The 13,710-nt window shown below is 38.8% G+C and overlaps 1 protein-coding gene across 35 annotated transcripts in view; it reads right to left on the bottom strand.

Moving 5' to 3' along the window:
• GLIS3 (GLIS family zinc finger 3) overlaps positions 1–13,710 on the bottom strand; it is a 674,383-nt gene that overhangs the window by 319,192 nt on the left and 341,481 nt on the right. For 21 of the 35 annotated variants that reach the window (XR_014821958.1, XR_014821957.1, XM_084986252.1 and 18 more), the window contains 2 exons: positions 11,281–11,488; positions 3,596–4,715 (listed from right to left, as the gene is read on the bottom strand). Coding sequence is in view for 33 of the 35 variants with exons in the window: in XM_084986252.1 (XP_084842378.1) it covers positions 3,596–4,715; positions 11,281–11,488 (1,328 nt within the window). In the remaining 2 variants the exon portion in view is untranslated. The remainder of the gene's footprint in view (positions 1–3,595; positions 4,716–11,280; positions 11,489–13,710) is intronic. The other 14 variants (XM_084986446.1, XM_084986373.1, XM_084986431.1 and 11 more) reach the window with 1 other exon arrangement.

Genomic DNA, 13,710 nt, shown 5'->3' with positions numbered 1-13,710 from the left:
AGAGCATGCCTGATCTCATTCAGAACACACCAAACAGAACCAAGGCAATGCACACTCTTCAACTTCATGGCAAAAAGACCTATGGTAAAAACATGCACAGTGTGTACCCTGTTGGAACCATTACTATGACTACTGTTAGGGATGGTTAGTGTACATCTACAGTTCTGGGTTAGACTTTATGTTGTCCTTTTAGGAACATGAAATAAGTGTTTGCGAAAAAAACTAATTCTAAGGTTCCATGACTTGCCCTGACTTGAGAATTTGAAATCTTATTATCTCAGAAAAATGAAACAGAATTCAGCAAAATTATACCTGGGAATGTTCAAAAATTTTGATAATTCCAAGATTCATCAATGTTGAGGTTGGTCTAAGTGCAGGAAGATCCAAACAGAATGACAAGGCACCTACGATTTGTTTTATTAATAGACAGAAGTGAATGGACTCAGGTACTTTCAATATAATATTGCCATATCCTAGGTTCTGACTTAATTGAAATCTGTCTATCTGCCTGCTGAAGCCTTTAATTCTCAAAGCCTTTGCCATTGGCTGGGAATATCACTATAATCAAGGCCAAGAGAAAGAGAGCAGCTTATTCCACAGAAGCAATAAGAATGATATCTACAGAAGGGTGGAGTTGTTTGGGTGGGAAAGAGAAAAGCAACCATTCTCTTCTTCCAGTAAGTTAACCAAATAATAAATTAACAATCCTCCCCCAGTTCTGCCACCTAGAATCCTGAGTGATCTGATTCCCAGAGTTCTGGGTAAGGAGTTAGAGTCAGAGATTCTGAGAATGCATTCTCTCATGCATGAAATGGAATTTGGCGTCAAGGGAGGACACCAGTGGTAGTCTCTTACTGTAAGCAGGCTGTCACTGAATAGCCCTTTCACACACCCTCCTTTTACCATGACTTCCAGAAGCTCATTGTGCTGCCCGTAGTCATGGTCACCAAACACAATTGGGTCATCACATCTTTCCTGGGTCAAGAAGCTAAGTGAGTGACAATGATGACTAACTCTAACTATGGTCCACAGAAAATTAATAGCAATTTAACATACATAAAACAAAAGTGGATTGGGTCTTATAATTTAAACTGCCCCTAGCCTTTACAGCATGTGACACAGCCACAAAAACCAAAAGATCACTTCATGTCTCCAAAAGAAGAGTGTGGTCATTTTACTTGGCAAGGATCTTGAGCTTTGAATAACTACCATCCACTTCCAAAGAAGTAAGAGATGAAACATTTCAGTATTAACAGTTCTTTGTATCTGGATTCCAAGAGTGTAAAGACTAGCTTTGCAAAAGGCAGAAAAATACATATTTTTCAGATACGTATCCACATTAAGCACAATGTCTTTTCTCTGTGGACTACAGCTTGAGAGGACTGCTAAACTTCCACAGCAAAATTACTTGCTGCTAGAGTTAGCTATAACCCTACAAATTAAGCAGGTGACATGCAGCAATATAATAGTTCTCAGAAGACACAATGCTCATGATATGTATGTTTTATATGAAAATGGATATCTTCGTGCTAAAAATATACAGTCCCAAGAGAACTGCAGCAGTAGTCAACCCCTAAGAAACTGTTTTGTACAAATATATTTGCACTATAACATGGAACTTAATGCTTTGTGGGTCTAGATCTGATATGCTATTTGATTCAGCAATCTAAATTTTGCAAAGATTCCATCTGGAAGTAGGGAAAGGCAGACTAGGGGAGAGAGAAATCACCTCCCATATCCATCTTGAATAATATGGATATGGATCCATATTCATCTTGCATCCATGAAATGTTATGCAAAGGCCTGCAAACATTCATCTCTCTTTCACTTAACTATTTCTATTTTTAATAGTCATCATGCACTTTAGGAAAAATCAACTTTATAAAGTTATATGCCTTTTAAAAATCTAGGAAGTTGGAAAATGGGGAGATACCATTGCACAAAAATTAATTTTGCAATGCAAAAATATTTTTTGGATAATTTAAGCCTTTATGTTTATTTCAGTAAAGCCAAATCCAGAAAACTATTTTCAGCCAGGATTAGTCAGAACTAAAAGGTTGGCCTGTTTTCCTTCAGACACTGAATGGCTTTCTTGCATTCAATAAGCCGGTATGTTCCAAACAGAGTAAATGGAATTGCCTTCAATTGCTTGTCTCTTCCTGGCATTTTTAATGTAGAACCTTACTGACAGAGTAAGGTTTTTATTGGCTGGAATGTAATTATTCTTTTCACTCATATAACCTAGCATTCTCACAATGCATCAGCTTCAATTTTCCGTTAAGAGAAATCACTACATGGGGCATAATGTAGAAATGCAAGTTCATTCCACCAGAAATTCTAAAACTCTTTTAGAAACACCTATTGGATGGTGGAAAAGTGCTCTAATACTTGCCTTACAATTATCACCTGTTTGGTTTGCTCTTACATGAATCCAACAATGTGGCCAATTCACGATGAAGCAAAAACATGACCCAGATTGTTCATCATCAAGACACTACAGAAAGAAGGGACATTAGCTGGTGGACCACCATCTATATAGAAGTTCCTTTTCAAAATGATTTATGTATTTCACACATTTAGTGACCTGTAGCATATTCAATTCCAGGGAGTACGTATAATTCTCAGATTTTAACTCTAAAAGAAATATTCCTGTCCATCTAAACTAATATAAAACAGATGCTCTTCTTCTTCTACTAGTTAAGTGAGCTGTCTGAGATTATGCAAAGCCACCCTGGACCCCAAGGGTAATATCCTGCTTATAAACCCTGAGGGTTTCTGTTAGGTGTGAAATGGTTGTGCAACCATTTGAGAGTTATATTATTCAAAAATAATAAATTTTGCCAAGAAACAGAGATAGTTCCAGGATTGATGTTGTGAAAGTGGAAGGCAGGGAGAAAGAAACATCATACCCACTTCCTTCAGCACCTAAAGCACAGTCCATTCCGGGTCCTACACATTTCCACCAAGTTCTATCTCTTTAAAGTTCAATAAGATCCTGTGAGATTCTGCTCCTGCTCCTGAGGTATCCTTGAGTGTTTTCATGCTGGTTATAAATCATTAACTAGTCTCATAACCTTGAAGTACGCAGTATGCAGTATGCAGGCATGTGGGTGTATGCAGCAACATTTTTACTAGCCAAGTTGTTAAGTGTGAGTTCCTGTCCAAATATCAGAACCACCTCTCTAACCCCAATACTCACCCAGTTATTGGAGGGAAAGGAAAATCACTGAATATTTACTTTGGAAAAGAGCTAAAGCTTGCTGGTGGTGCAGTGTGTGTTCCTCTGACCTGCACACTTCAGCAACTTCAAGTTGGTGTCTAGTGGAAATCAATTTTCCAAGATTTTGGACAGTGTGGCAGATGAACCTCCCTCGCTCATGTACACGTGCAGGAGAGAATCTAGAAATGAAGGGATACCCCAGCCACTAATAAGTAAAGAAACCTTTCCCTTCCTCAGGCTGAAGAAAAGTCAAATCTCATGGACACCTAGACCCCCAGCATTCAAACTCCATGAGAAAAGGCCCTCTGACTTCCGGTTGCATTTGGAAAACCACATGCACCTTCAATGAACTCCCATGGGCTTTAGGAGACTCACCGAACACTTATTGGGCTTCTCTCCGGAGTGGACTCTCATGTGGATGAGCAGTTTATAGCGGGCATTGAATGGCTTGTACCTTCTAGGACAACCTGCCCAGAAGCAAGTGAAGTCCTCCCCTTTGCGCTGATCTATATGAATCTTCTCGATGTGCCGCACAAGTTCCTCCTGCTGGTCATACAAGGCACTGCAATCAATCCAACGACAGCAGTGCTTGCTCCCAATGTCATCCATCTCCCCATCCTCGTCCAGGGCTGCCTGTGTGAGGGCCAATGGCTGGGCGTGGTGGATGAGCTCCGGGTGGTGCAGGTGCGGATGGGCGTGGTAGGGAGGCGGGGGCCCTTGGGGCGTTGGTGGCAGAGGAGGCAGAGGAGGTGCCGGGGGCAGATCCAGGGTGCCACCCGGGAAATCATCCAGGCGTTCAGTCTTAAGCAAGCCGGCTGGCTGGCCTTCAGGGTCCGGCAGGCCGTGCTGCACTACCATGTTGTTGACCAAGCTGGGCTGGAGGCCACCGTGCTCCAGCTGCTGCATGCGCTCATACTCTAGTGCACCATCCTCACCGTAGGCTGGGAGAGCCGGGCCGCTGCTGGCCACCCGCACACCCTTCTGGCTGCTTGGCATGGAGCACGGCTGGGGAATACAGCTGCCACGCACCCCTAGGAAATGCCCATAGACCTCAGGCTGTGGCGACATGTTGGCAGGGGAAGCCCTCGACCCATTGATGTAGGCAACCAAGGACGTGGGCGAGGTGCGGATGATGGTATTGAAGTCTATTCCAATGCCATCAGACAGCGGGGACAAGGAGAGCGCTCTCTTCCTGGAGCGGGCCGAGTGGGACCTGGCAGAAGAGTGCCGGGGACTAGGGTAAGGAGAGTGGCTATTTTCCATCCCAAAAAGGTAGGATGGCAATGAGTTAGAGACCCCGTTGCCAGACATGGCTGTCCCAGGAGGAAGGCTAAGGAGGTCCCCTAGATCAATGCCATTCTGAGAGCTGTGGTTGGAGGAGAGCGAAGGGAGAGACCTGTAGCCCTGAGACCACTCTTGTTTCACGCTCAAGGCCGAATGACTTTCTGTCAGACTCAAAGTTGAGGACTCCAAAGACTCACGGGAAATAAGGGACCTGGAACAGCAGCCAGAAGGAGGAAAAAAAGACAAACATTTTAGCAGGATATGGATTGCTTAAGAGCTAAAAGAACATTGCATTGACAATCCCTTAAGTATTTCCCCTAATTACATTCTAGGCTAAACACACATTCTTTGGCTAAGATAAAACACCAGGCTTTTAGTTCCAGGTAAATAACATTTTACCAAGAAGAACAATAAAGGCTGGCACTCACTGGAATGATGAAACAAAAGATCTATTGTTATAAATAATCTTAATACTTTAATGATAATAAATAGTCCAATAGTCCTTGTTTTATCTTTAAAAATTTTTTTTCTTTGCTTTTTATGGCCGCACCTGTAGCATATGGAAGTTCCCAGGCTAGACAGTCAAATCAGAGCTGTAGCTACTGGCCTACACCACAGCAGCACAAGAGCTGAGCTGCATCTACGATATATAACACAGCTCACAGCAATGCCAGATTCTTAACCCACTGATGGAGGCCAGGGGTTGAACCTTCATCTCCATGGATACTAGTTGGGTTTGTTACTGTTGAGCCATATGGGAATACACTGTTTTATTTTTAAAATGGGAATACACTTTGTTTTATTTTTAAATATCTTTTTTTTTTTTTTTTTGTCTTTTGTCTTTTGTCTTTTGAGGGCCACACCTGCCATATATGGAGTTTTTCAGGCTAGGGGTCCAATTAGAGCTGTAGCTGCCAGCCACAGCCACAGCAACAAGGGATCCTAGCTGTGTCTGCCACCAACACTGCAGCTCAGGGCAACACCAAATCCTCAACCCACTGAGCAAGGCTGGGGATCAAACCCGTGTCCTCATGGATGCTAGTCAGGTTCACTAACTGCTGAGCCATGACGGGAACTCCTATTTTTCCATACCTTTTTTTAATGTAGTGGAAAAAGTTAGAGACCTTGGAATAATTATTGAAACTTGTCAAACCCAATAAAAAAGTATTTATTAAGCACCTACTGTCTGTAGCACACTACAAATAGGCATTGCAAGGAACACAAGTCTAAACAGAGTTTCAGCCCTTGACTGAAATGTATTTGGTAAAAACATAAACCCATGCTCAAAATCAAAGGGTCATCCAGGCGACCTGTCAATAATTTCACAAATTTGTTTCACTGATATTAAGGAATTTTGATTATTTCTTTAAAAGATAGCAATTTACACTATCAGTACTCAGTCACAACATCAAATTTCCCCCAAAATAAAATCCGTGTGTGTGTGTGTGTGTGTGTGTGTGTGTGTATCCCTGTGTGTATATAGCTATAATTTATAAGGGAGTAACAGCCTGAAATCAAGTCATATTTGGAATTATGCATTTGGGCTGTGCAGGCTTTAATCACATTTGCTAATTTTGGATTTTCCATGAGCTCTTGTCCTCAAATCAGAGCAGATTTGGACCAAGAGCAGATCATTTGCTTTTGCAACAATTCTTCTGTTCTTCTTCCTACCCTTTACAAAACATGCCTCACATGTCACACTATTTATCTGCATATCAAAATGCTTCCTAATGTAGTCTGGCCACTTGAAAAATTCGTTTTGTATTACTATGACATCATTGTCTTAAAAATCACTGAAAAGAGGATTTCTCTGGTGGCCTAGTGGTCGGGGATCTGGCATTGTCACTGCTGTGGTGTGGGTTCAATCTCTTATGTGGGAAATTCCACATTCTGTGGGTGCAGCTAAATAAATAAATAAATAAATTTTAAATTTAAAAACAATAATTGAAGAGAAAAGCTATACTCTTTGGATGGAAAATTGTCACAAACAGGCTAGACATAATTCATTGTACTTCCCAACTCAGGTATAGAGGAGAAAAACCTGAATTTTTTAATATGCACTTGTGTTGGCTTTCTACAGAGATCTTTTTTCGAACAAAAATATTAATTGAAACAAAATACTATATAGATGTCCATCTTTCCAGAATGAGTCTATTTACTATTTCCAGCTGTTAAACAGTAACCTGTTGCAAAAGAACTGAGGGAAAAACAGAAGCCTTCTCACTCCATCTGTTCCTTTTACTTCTTTTCACAACATGGAAGCCAGGAACACTGTTTCCTACCGCATGAGAAATTACCAAGAAAACATCTCGGCTCTGAAATGTACAGTATAAGGTGATAGATAACACCACTGTCAATGTGGTGTTTCCATTGAGTGAAGTAATGTTTGCCAATGACAAACACAGTAGGAATTTCCAGTTGTCCTTGACACAGATTTTTTCTCTGTCCAGATCCTTATATTCAGGCTAAAGTTCTTTTGTTACCCCCAAAGAGGTGTCTGAACCATCTATTTTTTAATTCCCTGGAGACATGTTCCATCATTTTCCCAGCACATCTGCAGCATGTACCTATCCCTGCAGATCTCAGCTAAAGACTCCTGGTGATTTGATGTCAAGGGCCTTTTGGTCCCTTCCCCAGCGAGATTCAGGAACTGCTTTCTGCCCAAGCCAAATCAGTAGTTGTGTCATATATAAGGCAAAGACACTTGACTTTGCTTTACACCTTGAGAATGAGACAGTTTATACAGCATTCTCAACTGGTGCATCTGCCTGGCCACTGTCATACTGGAGCATTTCAGATTTTTAAGCAATAAATAGCAGGCAAAAAGTATTTTATCCACCTGCATATACTTTGCCCTTGAAATTACATTATTTGGTTTGAGGGTAGTCTATAGTGAGACATATTCATTTGTTCCACTGTCAAGAGATGTTTCTTATTTTTCTCAAAATACACGTAAGTATGGCTTAATTTAAATGTAAGCATAACCCCCTGCAGGTACATTCCTTAACTCCTTGGACATCTCAGTTTTCTAAGACAGTTATCATATATTTTTCAGAAAGCAAGTTCTATATTCTATTCACTAAGGCAATAATATGAATAGAAAACTCTCTCTTCAATCTTGAACCCTTAATAAAAACAAAACGTCAACAAATGCCCTTACTCTAGTGGCCCACCTCCCTATTGTGCAATTACCCAGATTTTTCAATATTTCAAAGTTTTAAACCATGAAACCTACATCAAAGACAGTAACTCTCAGTAAAAGTCCACTTTCTAAAGAAATTATACGCTGTCTGTACTGAGCCTTAAACATAGCTAACTTCAGACATTTTTGCGTATTATCTTCCTTAATAAAATTCAAAATCCTTCAATAGGATCATTTTTATCTCCCCCAGTACCCATCAGAGTGTTAGATAAATAATAAGTTTTCCCCAAAAATGTTGATTAAGATGTGTAATCAATCAAGATAATTATAACCATCTTTTATAACTTAAAATATATTTTTGCTATGTATTACCTCATTTAATACATCCTGGGAAGTAAACTGGATGTTTAAAATAACCTCTATTTTACAAAGAATAAAACAAAGGTTCTGTGAAATTCCTCCAAGGGATATGAAAAAAAGGACCAAAATCCTTATCGAAGTACAGATAAAGCCACATTTGATAGGCAGTCACTTAGCTGGATCACATATATCCTCCACTGTTTCCCCCACATCATAACCCAGATGTGGTCCATAATGCTTTGCTTGATTGAAAGACCTGGTGTAAGAGGCTTAAAGGCACATAAGCAACAACTAAAACCCACATTTTCTATTATTTTTCTGCAACAATATGTTGAATGATTATGAAAGTTTCCAAAGAATTCTTGCCTATAATCTCTGCTGCTACCCACACCAAGCCTATGGGAAAGAAAGTGACAAAGAGCTCTGATTCTATCACAATACTGAGAAAAATCTCCATTTCTGTATGTTCATCTGATCCTAAGCATAATATTTCTGGTGACTGGTTAGTTTGGAGCTATATGTAAAAGAAATATAATTCAAACAAAATAAAAGAAATATGAAAAACTCAGACCACCAGTGAAATAGGTTAAGATGGTTCATGAAGAAAGAGCTCAGTAGCTCTCACGGGCCATAAGAGCTGTGATAACCAGAGTTCTCAAGGATCTGATGTTGTGGTGTAGCTTGTGTAGCTTGCAGCTGCAGCCTGATTCCATCCGTGGCCTGGGAACTTCTTTTGGTGAGGTCAAAAAAAAGGAGCGGCATGATGACCAAGCTGATTTGCTTGGTTCAAGGCCAATCTCAAAAGAAATGCTCATTTATAAATGACAAGGAATTCCTCAAAATGATACTCAAGAGAATGAATATATATACACATTCATTATATATATATATATGCGAATATACATACATACATATATATATATCATGAGTAAGATGTGCAATAGAGTTGAGCCAATAAAGTATTACTCACAATACTGAAATAAAGGGAAACAAGTGCCCAGTAATAAAAGACTAATAAAAATTAGTTTTATTTATATTCTTCAAAATAAAAACGGAGTCTTGCACAAGAAGAAGTCATTATATGATGCTAAAGATTTTTTTTTACTACCAAAGATGATTACAAAAGAAAGTGAAAACAGGTATTTATAATACTACATAAATTATTATCAATTTGATGGAAAGGTAAAACTATGCTTATGGTGCATATGTTTGCATACAGCTAAAAGGATGTATTTCAAAATTCTACCCATGGCTGCCAATGAGTGGTAGGATTCAGGATAACTCTTATTCACTGCCTTGTGCTTTTGTGTATTTTCTACAAGGAATAAAAATTACACAGATAATCAGGAAAAAGCAATAAATTTTATAGCTTTTTATAGGGTGGCCATCACTCAGATTGAACAGCTCATGCTCTCACCCTGCCTTCCACCTTACCTTCCCCACTCCCAGGGCATTCCCTGGATAAATAAAACACAAAGCTGATTCTCTCTCCACCTTCTCTTTATCTCTAGACAGCAAAATGCCTTCAAGTTGAACTATTGCATCGTATCTTATCTCTTCTCTGATGGAACACACAAACCAATTTAAGCGTCACAAATAAATGAGACCTTTCTAAATTGCTAAAAGTAAATTCAATACTTCACTAAGACACTTCCCAACTAATTCCTGTTTCTTTGCTCATCTTGCAAAAAAATTATTTCCATAGAAGGGCTCACAGAATACACAGTCAAACATATGTCAATGCATCTCTATGATGTTGTCTTTTAAGGATAGAAAATTATGCTAAGGAATCAAATATGCCAGAAAACACCGAGCTAATGACCCTTCCCTGGCCAACCCATGAAAGGGACTGCATTAGATGCATGACTAGAGCAGCCTGTGCCCTGCCTACCTTCAATTTCTCCATTAATTATGACTCTCTGCCTTCAAGGCATGAGCCGGACTTGCCACCGACAGGAAGCTGAAAGCTTCCCAATGACACCTACCCTACCAGTACGGTTAATTTTACATGCAATACTCAGCAACTCTGAGGAGTCCCTCAAGGCATAATCATCAATGGGAAAATGACAGTAGCAGCTTCCCATTCCAAAAAAAAAAAAAAAATGTCAGGTGAAAAACAAGTTTCCATCTCATGAAAAAGTTGGCATAAAAAAATAATCCAGGAACTGTGATTTCAGTCTCGAATAGCAGCTAGGAGGACAGTGCAGAGAGACAAAAGGAGAAAAGAAAAATCAGAGGAACAGAGGAAAAGGGAAGAAGGAGAAGAAGAAACAGGATCCCAGAACTACAAGGCATCTCAGTACATTCTAGCCCCCTAAGATGAGGAAGCAGAGGTCCAGAGAGTCAAACTCCTTTGCAACATCACAGTTACAAAAAAGCCAGGACAAAGATAAAAATCTGGGATTACATTTCTCTAAGAAGACTACTTACAAAAGATGAAATAATTCACTTCAAACATAGAATTAGACCTTATACATTGCACAGTATTTTGGTTTTATGTACCCTATAATACCAACCCTGAGAGATACAAAAATTTTTCTGAGAAGGTAATTTCCCTATTCAGTTATCTCCCATGGAGATAGACATACTACATTTATCAGACCTATTTATTCTGGCACCCAATCAGACATCGGAATGTTATGTAACACTCTAACATGAAAGTATGTCTTTCCAGACACATCATAAAGTCTTAAAATCCATGATTTCTATCTTAACTTTTTCTACCATCTTCCTAATCTTCAACTATTGGTTTTTATGGGAGTAGTTATTTAAGATACTTGGGTAAATGGGTGAATGTGTGATTGGATGGATAGACAAAACAGGCGATAAAGCTGCCTCAGGATACTGCAACATATACCCTGAAAAACTAGCAACTAAGATAGATGTACAAGGAACATCTCATCTTTCCAGTTCGTGATATGACCTGCTTTACCAGGAATCAACAGATTACCACACTGGTATTTAGCTACTGAGGCTCCCAAAATCTCAAAGTGGGCATTAATTTCACTCACACCATAAGAAAAGCAGGTAGTAAACTATTCTTCCCAATTAAGATGATGTTATGGCACACAGAGTTTCGATATACATTCTCCCACAAAGCTCAAATTAAAAGAGCTACTTGAGTGAGAGAGAGAGAGAAAGAGAGAGAGAGAGAGAGAGTGTGTGTGTGTGTGTGTGTGTGTTAATGGGCATGTGTTCAGGAAGGAAAAGGGAAAATACTCATAGGTGTGATTATACCATAAGAAGGGAGGGGAAAAAAAAAGTAACTTGAGACCTGGTATCTGAAGGAGGTATATTCAGGTTGGCTGCATTCATTGCCCTCTGTAAGCTAGGACTGATCTGGTTGCATGCTGTAGAGACCTGGCTTGCTGGAGGTGAAATGGGTCCCAGTCGCTGAACCATCATGGGACTGCTGGTGACCACTAGATTGTTGCAGCTGCCTTTTCCAATGGACTTGCACTGAGGCCCAAAGCCAAGAGCCCCTAAAAACAAATGAATCAGGTTAGCTTTCATGTCCCTTACATCAGAAATCAGTAAATACACATATGTGCACGCTTAAATCAGGACTCATTTTTAAAGAGAGTCCTTGGATCATCTTCTTAAAAAAAAATTTAGCATTAATGATCCAAAATGCTTTATCTAATTCCAATGAAAAAAATCCACAATGCTGCAATAGAAATCCCTTCTATAATCACCACTCATAAAATATGCTTACATTTTGCTCCTTCTATATAGAAGTGTACAGTTATATTAAGAATCATATTTCATCATCTCTTTACCTAAAGGGTTAAGGTGGTAAGTAGATGGGATTACTTATATCAAACCACGTTTTTTCTCTAGAATAGCTAATATCTTGAATCACCCAGCAAGGAAAGTTGACACTGCTGAAAAAACTTGTTTAACTGGTTCACTTCACTTCAAATCTGGCCTTCCAAACAGCCTCTTTAAAAGGATACAGTCTGGCTGTGTCCCTCCAATCATGATTTTTCCTCTTCACCCCAATACATTGTCGCTGGACTTACAGTTTTTCAAAAAATCAGAATCAAAGAGCCACAAACAAAACACTCATTCTAAAAGTTCCATGGTAACCAAATTTGACAAAGATTTTTCATTGCATCAGCAGCAATCTTCAAGTGTAGTAAAATTTGGTTTATGTCCAGAGAGGAAAGAAAAAAAAAACCCACAAGAATCTGTGCCGTTACGGAAAAATGAAAAGCAAAGAGGAGAAAGGTAAACACTGCCATGACTCATTTATTTAAAAAAAATAAAAATAGTGGTTGAATCATTCTAGACATTCTTTTTACATGGATATACTTTTTCAAACGTTTTTTGCAAACTACCTGGTCAAGTCTCAGTGACTGTACATTCTGTTCCCATTTCAAACAAATGAAAATAAATATGATCTCAGGGTTTTTTTTTTTTAGCAAATTTGGCCCTAAAATTTTCTCACCAAATTCCTCATCTTTCTCATTGATATATTTGGGATGAAAGTAGTATAAAAGCATCACAGTAACTTTCCTTAGCCCTAGTGGGTATTAATTTTTATTTTGTATTTAAAAAAATTAAGTTAATAGCCAAGAAAATGACTTTTTCATCTTTTGTAACACTATTTTCCAAGAGCCCACAAAACTAAGGGTAAACAAGGTTTCAGAGTAAACGCCAATGCTCTCATTAATGAAATCACATCTTAAAAGTGCTTGGATTACAGTGTTCTGTCCAGCTATAATGGAAAATAAAAATAAAAATCATTATATAAGGGGGAAAAAAGTGCTTGGAGAGTCAAAGCATCTTTAGCTAGCAGGAAGCCTGCTCTAGTTCAGTCCTCTGGGAAACTAAAATCCAGGTGGCAACTGACTTGCTCAAGGTCACACAATGATTTACTAACAGAGCAAAAACGGATTCTAAGAGAGTGTATTTTCATGGCATTTTTGTGCTTAAGTTTAGGTGCTGGATGATTTGTTTCTTGGATACTTTTTAAGATCATTAGGTCCAACAGAAATTCCTCTCTGATTCTTTTTTTTCCAGATACACAAACCAGAATCTTCTCTCTACCTGCCCCCCTCCATGCCCCACAGCTTATAACTGATGCAACTACCTGTGCCTTGAAAGATCAGTTATAGATTGTCTGTTTTTATAATTCATAAAACAATGTACCATCAGGGTTTCATCTTTATACCTACAGCAGTGGGTATATTTTTGTGCAATGATTATAAACTTAGTATCTTCATAAACTTCAACAAGCTACATGTGATTTGTTTTTCAAAGCCTCTTTGTACCTTGGCAAAAGGCAATGTAAGGGTTCATAGCCTAGCCCAATATATAAGGTACTTGAATCCTATCCCCAGGTTCTATCCCTACCAGCTACTGCTATTAAAAGCAACATCAAATGTCAGGTATTCTGTCAAATTCAATGTCATATATTCATCTAAGGAACTCACTAATTTCAAATAAAACGGTAAATCTACCTCCAAAATAAAGACATATTAGCAGCACATCCAAAAAATACTACTTGGTGTCAAAGCATATTAATACATTACTTCACCAAATCTTATATGCCATATATTAAGGCGTATCATTATTTTATATAACTGTAAGAACATGCACTGCCAATTAAACTAGTATATGATGTTGATATTTCAGAGATATTCTGATGTGAAAAGAATGCACACCAGAGAATAGATAAATACCAATATGATTGCTGAAA

The sequence above is a fragment of the Sus scrofa genome, chromosome 1 (assembly GCF_054392235.1).
Source record: "Sus scrofa isolate SSC_HxYL_T2T_F1_AM1 chromosome 1, Sscrofa_HxYL_maternal_Yorkshire_Landrace_v2.0, whole genome shotgun sequence".
Taxonomy (NCBI): domain Eukaryota; kingdom Metazoa; phylum Chordata; class Mammalia; order Artiodactyla; family Suidae; genus Sus; species Sus scrofa.
This window is presented reverse-complemented; position numbering and strand designations above follow the sequence as displayed.